General features: G+C 46.8%; 1 protein-coding gene across 1 annotated transcript; it reads left to right on the top strand.

The window, feature by feature from the left end:
* Positions 1 to 716: 716 nt before the first annotated feature.
* Pvrig (PVR related immunoglobulin domain containing) lies at positions 717 to 5590 on the top strand. Its single transcript, XM_076923943.1, has 5 exons — positions 717 to 822; positions 910 to 1263; positions 1341 to 1463; positions 1543 to 1601; positions 5252 to 5590. The coding sequence occupies exons 1-5, from the start codon at positions 717 to 719 to the stop codon at positions 5588 to 5590; spliced, it is 981 nt and encodes a 326-aa protein (XP_076780058.1).
* The last annotated feature ends 4829 nt before the right edge of the window (positions 5591 to 10419 follow it).

The raw sequence follows: 10419 nt of genomic DNA, 5'->3' as shown, positions 1-10419 counted from the left end.
CTTGTTCAAGGAAGAAATAAAGAAATTAAAGACTTTTTAGAATTTAATGAAATTGAAGTCACATCATACCAAAACTTATGGGACACATTGAAAGCAGTGCTAACAGGAAAACTCATAGCTCTAAGTGCTTACAAAAAGAAACTAGAGAGAGAGCATACACTAGCAGCTTGGCAGCACACCTGAAAACTCTAGAACAAAAAGAAGGGAATACACCCAAGAAAAGAAGACTATAGGAAATAATCAAACTCAGGGCTGAAGTCAGCCAAGTAGAAACAAAAAGAACTATACAAAGTATCAACAAAACCAGGAGCGGGTTCTTTGAGAAAATCAACAAGATAGATAAGACTAACCAGAGGGCACAGAGACAGTATCCAGATTAATAAAATCAGAACTGAAAAAGGGAGACATAACAACAGAAACTGAGGAAATTTTAAAAAACCATCAGATCCTACTACAAAGGCCTATACTCAACAAAACTGGAAAATCTGGATGAAATGAACAATTTTCTAGGCAGATACAAGGTACCAAAGTTAAATCAAGAATCAGATAAACCACCTAAACAATCCCACAACCCCTAAAGAAGTAGGAAGCAAAGCTTGATACTGTAACTTTAAGAGGGAGAACCTATTACCCGAGTTCACTACCACTGAGGACTGCCAAAAGGAAATAAGGCTAGGTTGTGGGAAGACACCAGAGTGCCTCTGACTACTGACAACATGAAAACCTTCAGCCATGAGAACAGGAACACACAGGCTGTCCCTGCAACAAATATGCAGACCCTGGTCCTATTCTCAACACTGATGATCCTCTGTGTCTCTGCAGGTGAGTGGAGAGGCCAGAGAAGTGCAGAGCCATGGGGGTGGACAGTGTGGTCACATAGCCACTGATGTTCTTATCTTCATTCTTCAGTGAACCCTGAGGTGTGGGTGCAAGTCCAGATGGAGGCCACCAACCTCCCGTCCTTTTCAGTTCGCTGTGGAGTCTTAGGATGTAACCTCATCTCCCTGGTAACAGTGAGTTGGAAAGGATTTGTTGATGCCAGAGAGACCAAACTAGCTGTGTTAGATCCAGAACGTGGCACCCAGCAGTGGGCTCCCACCAGCAAGGCCCACTGGGAAACCCCAAACAGCATCTCTGTCACTCTGACCCTGGAACAATCCAAAGCAAGACGCTCCCTGGCCAACACCACATTCTGCTGCGAGTTTGTTACCTTCCCTCATGGTTCCAGGGTTGCCTGTAGAGACCTGCGTAGCTCAGATCCAGGTGTGTGTGGGGGAGAGGAGGGAGACAGGGAGGACCTTAACACTGGCTGCCCATCTGACACTTTTGTCTGTGTCTAGGTCTCTCTGCCCGGACTCCAGCCCCCATTCTTCAGTCATACCTGGCAGGAATCTTGGGAACCTCAGGGTTTTTCCTATTTGCTTTCATCTTTATACTATGTCTCCGGCGACAGCAGAGGCATTGATGAGAATGGATCCAGTAATATCCCCACACCATTGCTTAGGTGCCTTCTGCCACTAACTCTGCCTCTTCTGTCTCACAGGTGTTCCAGTAAATCTCAACCATCCCTCACCAGCACCCAGGCACAGATGGAGACTCAGGTAAGGCTTGAAGGCTGGTGTCGGAGCAGGACACCAGGGATCCACAGCTGGACAGGGACTTGGGGCCTCATGTGACTTTCCTTCATCCCCTACAGCCCACCAAGACCATCCCTGGCCACTGGGGTGCATCCACCACCCCAATTCCTTCACCACCCCCACCCCACCATCCTGTTCAGCAGCTCTGTATGAGGCTGTAGACCATTCTGACCAACACATACTTCAGTGCGTATCACTCCCCACTAGTGACCCACATCAACCCCCCATGCCTGTCTTCTCAGCTTCACCACTTGGCCTCTACACACAGCAGCTTTATCTCCATTGAGAATGGACTGTATGCTCTGGCATGAGCGAAACTTCCCTGCACTCTTCCCAACTTCCACTGTCTGGAGCACAGTACCCTGGAAAAATGCTTGGAAGTTCGATGACAGGTACCCTTTGTCCACTACAGGCCTTTGGGACAGCTGTCTACTGGTGTCTTCATCCTGGGCACCAGGCCTCGTCATGAATCTTGCTCTATTCTTAGGCCTCTGATAAGTGTCATCAAACCCTGCTAGCTAGGATGTGGTTATCATGTGTGCATGTATGGACACAGGTGTGAGTGGAAGAGTATGTCGAAGGCCCAGTTACATCCTGTTTTGTACACATTTCTAACCACCCAGATGACGTCTTTAATAATGTGATTAAAGTGGTCCTTCTGTTTGGAACTTTAGCTTTGGCTTTGTTAGGAATGTTAAAGGCAAATTCAATCCCTTGGGAGGAAGGAACTAGGTTAGAGACAAAAGGGACTGCAACTGAGACGCAGACTGAGGTGGAATGTCCTGAACCTGTGGGTCTTGCTGAGGGACTTAAGCCCCAGTTCTCCTGGGGCTTCAATCTCTGTTATCTGACCTTCTCTTCATGATGGACTCCCTGTGTAGCTGGAGTGGAGCCCTGGAACCCTCTGCCACTGAACTAATGTTCAGAAGCAGAGAGAGGAGAGGGGACAGGGAGGTCTCTTCCAGTTCCCAATACATGCTTCTTCAGCTCTCCTTTTGTGATCAGGGAACGGGACTCCCCACTGGCCATTCAGGGGCATGCTGTAGGGTGTTTTCTGTTAGCTCGTGTTTTCCCTCTTGGCCTCAAGCTCCCTGAATAGCAACTATGAGACTTAAATATATTTACAAATGCCTAGGCCAAAGCTTGAGCCTGCTTTTCAATTATCTCATAATTTAATAACCTATTTGTCCTATTCTTTGTAAATTACATGGCTGGCTACCTCTGCTCAGGTTCTATACATCTGTCCTCTGTAAAGTCCCCAGGGTGACTCCTCCCATGCTTGACTCTATCCCAGAGTTCCTCTCTCTGTACTGGAACTTCCACTTCCCTATTTTCTGCCTAAGCTAATAGGCTAACGGCATTTTTATAGACAGGTGATGCTTCCACACAGTACAGGAGATTCTCTCCACAGAGGCAGGCAGAGAGGCCTTGCAGACACAGGGGTTGAGTATAGCCTCATCTACCTCAGATTGTTCTGGGCAGGAACTGTGATCCTCTTCAGGAGACAAGCACCCTGGGCTCCTGCACCATCTTCAGAGGAGACACAATGACTGAGAGTCTTGTGAACCTTAACGACCACAGGCTTGGATTCCTGGGCCACTCTAGCATGGTAAACCATGTAGCTTGAGTATATGAGAGGCTCCCCATGCTTGTGGGGTACATCCGGAGGGAGGGTGAGAAAGCCTTAGGAGCATGAAGATTGCAAACAGGGAGAATGAGCTGTTGTTTGGCCTGTTTAGGCTTCAGTACCCTCCAACCAAGCCTTAAAGACAGAGAATCCTGGGAGCCTGTCTAGGGCAGGGAATCAGGAGGTCTCTTAAGGGAAGAACTGAGCATAAGCATTCCCGGTGGGCAGAGGAATGCACCCCTGGAAACCCCATCTTGTCCCTACCAGGTGACGACTAACCCCACTGCTGAGGGGCCAGTTGGTCCTCACAGGGCCATAGCACAAGAAGCCTAGAGGGCATTGGCAAGGGGATAAATAACCTCAAAGCAGCTGTGAGTCGGGGCAGGGTGACCTGGAATTCATAGCCCTACCTTCTGCTAGGATGGGAAACTGAACCATCCCCAGCCACTATCCAGAAGCTGCCACCTGTTGTTTCTTTTCCCAACTACTCACCTCTGGGAAGACCAGCAACTAGGACCCCAAGAATCCTCCACAGACTCCTTCTGCCTCCAGTCACCCCAAGCCTGCCTTCCTTGGTACAGTTTCTGCCACCCTCCGCCTCATTCCCTTGACAACTCTGCTTGCGGTGTCCCCTAGTCTCTCTCACTTTCCCTATGCCTGCTGCCTGTCCCCCACCAGCTTACACTTAATGTTGGGTTGTGTACCCCAGTATAGCCCTCCTGTCAGTCTAGATTCATAACTGCTACATCCCAAGAAGCCTGTACCACATTCTGAATTGGCCCAAGATATTTTCTTCCTCAGCCCAACCCCACCCCAACCAGTGACAAGCCTACAAGAGCTGAGACTGAAGGGGCTGTGTGACCTCGAACCAATGGCTAGCTTTTAGACCACAAACCATTGCCTAGTACATTGTTCTCAGGGGCTCAACTCCAGCTTTGTGTGGCTATCATGCACAGGAAGTGGCCTGAAGACTGCCAACAATGACAACAAACTATGGAATATGAAAACCAAGTCAGGTCTGAGTGCTTGACCAACAGGACCAAGAGAAGGCCCTTGTCTCGGGATGATGTGGTATGGGAGGGGTCTGACTGGAACAGTGGGACCCTCTTCCTCCTTTCTAGTGCCGGAGATTTTCCAAAACCTCATGGGAGAGTCACTTTAACCACAGACTGACTGTGATCACATCCCCCAAAGCACATGACATCAGGTGTATTAGCAAAGTTATGGTGAAGGGGGATAAGGGTTCCCAAACTGAGGTTCCAGCCGACCTCTGCAGAGCAGGGGTCAGTGGCAGGAAGGATGCTGTAGATCCACTCTTAACAGATTCAGCATCTATGAAATAAAATAGCTTTCTCACAAGACAGTGATGGCTAGAAAGAGTGCATGGTCTGAGAGCTGCCACAACCACCATCCAGAAGAGTGAAGGGAACAGCACGAGATGTGTGAAGGATGAGATAAAGCAGAGAAGGTCAAAGTGGGAGTGGGGAGGACCAGCCAGCTATGAGATGCATTTTGGTGGGCAGCTGTGGTGCCTTGCCCTCCATATCCTACCTTAGGCTGTCCAAGCACCAACGCATACTGGGCTGGAAAGATGAAGCAGAGTCCACAATGGGTGGGGCTGCAGGATCCTGGTCTTGTCCTGCTAGGAGTGACTGCTACAGATAAGCCTTCTCTGAGGATTGTAGTGTTACAGTTCTTTTAGATAATACTCAATGAAACAGCTTTCTTAGACACTCTTCAGAGAAACATCTGGTGTGCATACACTTGTTGAACTTGTAGTTTTGGAAACTTCTCCAGGTAGAGGTTGTGGAGGTCAAGCTCCCCAGACAAGGTCAGAGAAGGGGAACCCATGCTGGAAAGAGGGAGCCCTCCATTTGTGCCGAGCTCAGATGAGCGAGCTATCTGGACATGGTATGTTGGGTTGTAGTGTGTGCATGGGTCCTGTTGAGTTGAAGTGTGGATTCCACCTCTCTCACCATGTGGCTAGGGCCTCTTGTGGGAAAAGAGGCGCTCACTCCATGCTGGCACCAAGCAGACATCAGACTGTGCGAAGCTGCAGGACTTCACTCAGGGTGGGAGAGCACAGTCTGACTTCCCATGGGGAGCCAGGGCTCTTGGCTTGGAGGTCCTCGAGCCAAAAGGTGGCCAGAAACTGGTTGGTTCTCCAGCCTTTGGGCTCTCAGGTGCTGCTGGAGAGCCTCAGAAGGGCCAAGACCGAAGTGGGAGCATATGGGCTAAATTTGGCTGGCTTGGCTTGTTTGCTTGGGTTGAGTGGCTGGTGGTCTCCATGGCTGAGAACATAGAGAGGTTGTCTGCGGGAGGTTAGGCAGCAGCTTGGCAGTTTAAAACCTTCTCCAGTGTTCCCCACAGCGGGTCCCGAAGAAAAGAAATAGTCTATGGTCTTAAGATATTTATTGACATGGTGAAAAATACATGAAAACAATACCCTAGTTTCTCAGGGTGTGCCTGAGGTTAAATACCTTTTGCAAGGAGAAGGGTCTGGGAAGGAATGCTTAATTGACTTCACCCCTCTGGCCTTTACGTATCTCATTAATATGGAGATCTGTCTTGAGGCTCTGTGGCCTGTAGTCACGCTCTCTACCTGTGGAGAGGCTAGTGGGCATTGTCCTATGTGACTGGGGGGCCCCATTCTATGGAGGTCTTCAGCCTCATGTCAGGAGCCTGGAGTCTGGGAGCTTGTCGAAATGCATGCTGTCCCTTAGGACACCTGGGGTCTCCAGTGATTTCTAGCCAATGCTCCACCAGAAACCACACTATCCTTTCACTGTCCTACAATGGTAGACTTCGACCTCAAGTAGCAAGATGTCCCAACATCTTCCCTGTTTTATTTATAATGGAGAGGTGTCATAGTAGCCCTCAGCCTCTATGCTGGGAACTGTTTGGTATTGAGCTAGAACACAATTGGCAATACTTTTTGTAATGCTACTTACCTGCTGTTTTAAAAATTGGACGAGGCAGGGTGCCAGGAGCAGGACTCTGATAGCCAGTACAGGGCCAAGGAGGGGAAGAAGCCAAGACTCAAGGGGGTTTGAGTACCATGAGGCTGGGGTGTTAGACACATAGCATGCTTGCAGATTCCCAGTGGAGATCTTTGAGCATTTGTATGTCTTGTTCCACTAGACAGATTCACTAATAGAAACAGCATCCATTCCCAACATAATGCAAGTCCCTCTCTGTTTGGCAGTCATCAAGTCCAGAGCAAACCCCTCTAGAAAGTTTATCTGTTGTTGAAGGTTGAAGGGACTTGAGACTGTCCATAGTGGAACCATTGCCTGGTCAAGCTTGTCCTGGAAGTCTCTGGGAAGATGGCCCCTTCCCTGTGCTGAGCTACCTCCAGCATGGACCTGATAAACAGACATTACTTTTTAAAAATTGTTTATTTGATTGATTTACCCTCCCCCACAAATACCCTATCCTATCCTCCCTTCTCCCTGCTTCTATGAGGGTGGTCCCCCACCTTCCTATTCACTCCACCTCAGCACCCTAGCATTCCCCTATGCTGGGGCATTGAGCCTCCACAGGACCAAGGGCCTCCCCTCCCATTATGATTCCAGATAAGACAATCCTCGGCTACATATGCAGCTGGAGTCATGGGTCCTTTCATGTATACTCTTTGGTTGGTGGTTTAGTCCCTGGGAGCTCTAGGGCGTTCTGGTTGGTTGATATTGTTGTTCATCTCATGAACAACCCCTTCAGCTCCTTCAGCCTTTCCCCTAACTTCTCCACTGGGGTCCCTGTGTTCAGTCCAATGGTTGACTGTAAACATCCTTATCTGTATTGGTAACACTCTGGCAGAGCCTCTCAGGAGACATCCATATCAGGCTCCTGTCAGCAAGCACTTCTTGGCATCATCAATAGTGCCCGGGTTTGGTGACTGTATATGGGATGGATCCCCAGGCAGGGAAGTCTCTGGATGGCCTTTTCTTCAGTCTCTGCTCCACTCTTGGTCCCTGAATTTCCTTTAGATAGGAGCAATTCTGGGTTAATATTTTTGAGATGGGTGGGTGGTCCCATTCTTCAACTGGGGGCTGTACCTAACATCTGGATATGGTCTCTATGGGTTTTCTCTCTCTTTTGTTGGGTTTTTCAGCTAATGTGATCCCTATTGGGTCCTGGGAGCCTCTTGCTTTCCTGGCTTCTGGGACTTTCTAGTGGCTACCCCAGCTCCCCCTCCCCCATTGCTATACACCTTTTAATTTCCTGACTGTCCCATCTCCTCCCACACCTGATCCTGCCCCCTTTTCCTTCCTCATCCTCTCTTTCTCCCAGATCCCTCCCTCCATCTACCTCCTATGATTATTTTGTTCCCCCTTCTAAGTATGACTGAATTATCCACACTTTGGTTTTCTTTCTTTTTGAGCTTCATATGGTCTGTGAGTTATATCGTGGGTATTCTGAGGTTTTTGCCTAATATCCACTTATCAGTGAGTGCATACCATGTGTGCTCCTTTGTAACTGAGTTATCTCACTCTGAATAATATTTTCTAGTTCTATCCATTTGCCTGCGAATTTCATGAAGTCATTGTTTTTAATAGCTAAGCAGTACTCCATTGTGTAAATGTACCACATTTTCTGTATCCAGTCTAGTGGTTCCTCAGAAAATTGCAAATAGTACTACTTGAAGACCCAGCTATATCACTCTTGGGCAAATACCCAAAAGATGCTCCAACATATAACAAGGACATATGCTCCACTATATTCATAACAATCTTATTTATAATAGTCAGAAGCTGGAAATAACCCAGACACGACTTTAGATGACTGGCCAGACCCCCGTTGTGGCAGCCTGTTTGTCAGGGTGTTTTCAGGGGTGCTCAGCTGAAACACCAGTCCAGCTGCCAAGATCACTGTGATCATGACTGCTGCCAGGTGCAGTGAATATGGAAAAAAGGTTCCAATGAGTGATTCTTATCACTGGGGTCTTTCTGGGTCACTTTCCAAGCGCCTCTAAACATTGTAGTTAATCATTAAGAGATTTTTAAAAGGTCTTTTGCTGGAGGAGAATATAACAAATGGTACCTTTTCCTGGACAACTGTCTTAAGATATAAGGTGGCTTCAGTTGTGTCATCGACAGATCAAAGTTAATGCAAGACCAAGAACACATTGCTCACCAGCATGGCCTTCAAAGTTTGTGTTTTTAAAAACAACTAAAAGCAAACAAAACCAGAGGTTTTTCTTGGTGCTCCATGGGTTTACCATCATTGCTTTTCCTCTGTCCATCTATTCTTTCCCTCTCTGGCAATCTATCTGGTTACACTCTGCAGAACCAAGGTATAGCTATGGATGCAAGGAGTAAAACTGAGGTAGACAAGATGGCTCAGTGGATAAAAGGTGCTTGCTGCCAAACTGGATGACTCTAGCTCCATTCCCTGGGATCCACGTGGTGGAAGGAGAGAACTGACTTCTACAAATTGTCCTCTTACCCTCGTGGCTGAACAAAAAGTGCACAAAAATGAAGTGATCTGATTCTTCAAACAATGGCTGAGACAAATAAATATTACCTTAAACAAGCAAAGCACAGGTCCTGGTCTATGAACTGTAATACACAACAGAAAAAGGAGGCTCAAAACAAACACATCATACTTGTGGTCATCTGCTTTTTTCCATATAGCATGGATACCACCCCTAGAAATGTATATTTGGAGTCAGTAAAAAAAAAAAAAAAAAAAAAATTTTTCTTCTTACTTAACACAGTATGCTTGCCCACCCTCTGTGTAGAGGGGCTTCTTTGTTTCCACCACACATCAGCTTGAGTTTTCCTTAGTTATTACAACTGCTCCCATAGGGGCTAGAGAGATGGCTCAGCGGTTGAGAGAGCTTGCTGCTCTTGCAGAGGACCCAGGTTCGATTCCCAGCGCCATCATGGTAGCTGACAACTGTCTGAAACTCTAGTTCCAGGAGATACAATGCCCTCTTCTGACCTTCACTGGCACCAGGTAAATGGGACGCACAGACATACATGCAGACAAAACACTCATATTCAAAGAATAAATGATTTCAAGATTTTATGAAATAAATTAAAAAAAAAAAAACCACAAACAAGCAACACACAAAACCTGTTCCCATTGGTATTGCCTGTGTTCTCCAAAGGCAGGTATGTGAGTGCAGGCTCAAACTTGGAATGTTTGATTCAAGACAAACTGAAATGTGTCAGCATCACTGTGCTTGTCTATCCTGGCCTTTCATATGTCCATATATCTCTTATAAAATTTTCTGTTTTTAGCATTATTTTATTTTATGTGTATGAGTGTTTTGCCTGAATGTATCTATGTGTACTATATGTGTGCTATGCCCACAGAGGCTAGAAAAGAACATTGGATCCCCTAGAACAGGAGCTACAGGTGGTTATGAACTGTGTGGTCCCTGAAACCAAACCCAGGTCTTTTGCAAGAGCAGCCAGTGCTCCTTATCATTGGCCATCTCTTCCATTCACTATGACTTCTTTACACATTTCCATGTAAGGCTGTGACCTGGCTGACTCACATATAATAATTACTCTTGGGCAATTGTTCTGAAGCACATCTGCTTCTTCCAGCTTTGTTTACTTTTGGCAACATTGCCAAGAGCAGCTCCACGTTACATCTGACCATGTTCATAGGTTTTTACAAGCCTGTCTTGTATTATTTCAGTGTTTTTCCTAGCTGTCTCTTAGGTAAGAGCTGAGGGTCCCATGTTTCCTGAAAGGGCCTGTTCTAGATGTTGGTTTAATCTGGTCCCAGGATAGAAAAAAAAAATGTCAGATTGAGCAGCAGAGAGCTTTGTCAGGGTGGAGTTTCAGAACAGGCTTATTTGGGTCCGAGGATTTGATTATTTATAGGCACCTTTATCTTTTTATTATTATATGGACTTTAAAAAAATTATGTGCCTGTATATGTGTGTCTTTGTGTCTCTATGTGAGTATGTGCATGTTGCGGTAAATCTCTCGCCCATTGGAAGTCCATAGAATAACGACACAAGTCAATAAGTATCAAATGAATGCTGCATGCCTAGATTGGGCAGATTTACCATTAAACTACACTATTCCCGGGCTATGAGAGCTCTTAACAACTTGCGGTTTCCTAGGTCAAGGCCTTCTTCGTCTTCTCTCTCTCCACCAACTGCCCTCTGGCTTCGACCAACCGCCAACTCCGTGC

Source organism: Arvicanthis niloticus, chromosome 24 (assembly GCF_011762505.2).
Source record: "Arvicanthis niloticus isolate mArvNil1 chromosome 24, mArvNil1.pat.X, whole genome shotgun sequence".
NCBI classification, from domain to species: Eukaryota; Metazoa; Chordata; class Mammalia; order Rodentia; family Muridae; genus Arvicanthis; species Arvicanthis niloticus.
Note: the sequence above shows the minus strand (reverse complement) of the source record. Positions and strands in the feature narration are given on the sequence as shown.

Excerpts from the sequence above, each read along its gene's own strand:
- Pvrig (XM_076923943.1), top strand. The coding sequence starts at position 717 with ATGAAAACCTTCAGCCATGAGAACAGGAACACACAGGCTGTCCCTGCA. Across the intron at positions 823-909 it reads GATCCTCTGTGTCTCTGCAG|TGAACCCTGAGGTGTGGGTG; the intron begins GTGAGTGGAGAG and ends TTCATTCTTCAG. Across the intron at positions 1,464-1,542 it reads CCGGCGACAGCAGAGGCATT|GGTGTTCCAGTAAATCTCAA; the intron begins GATGAGAATGGA and ends TTCTGTCTCACA.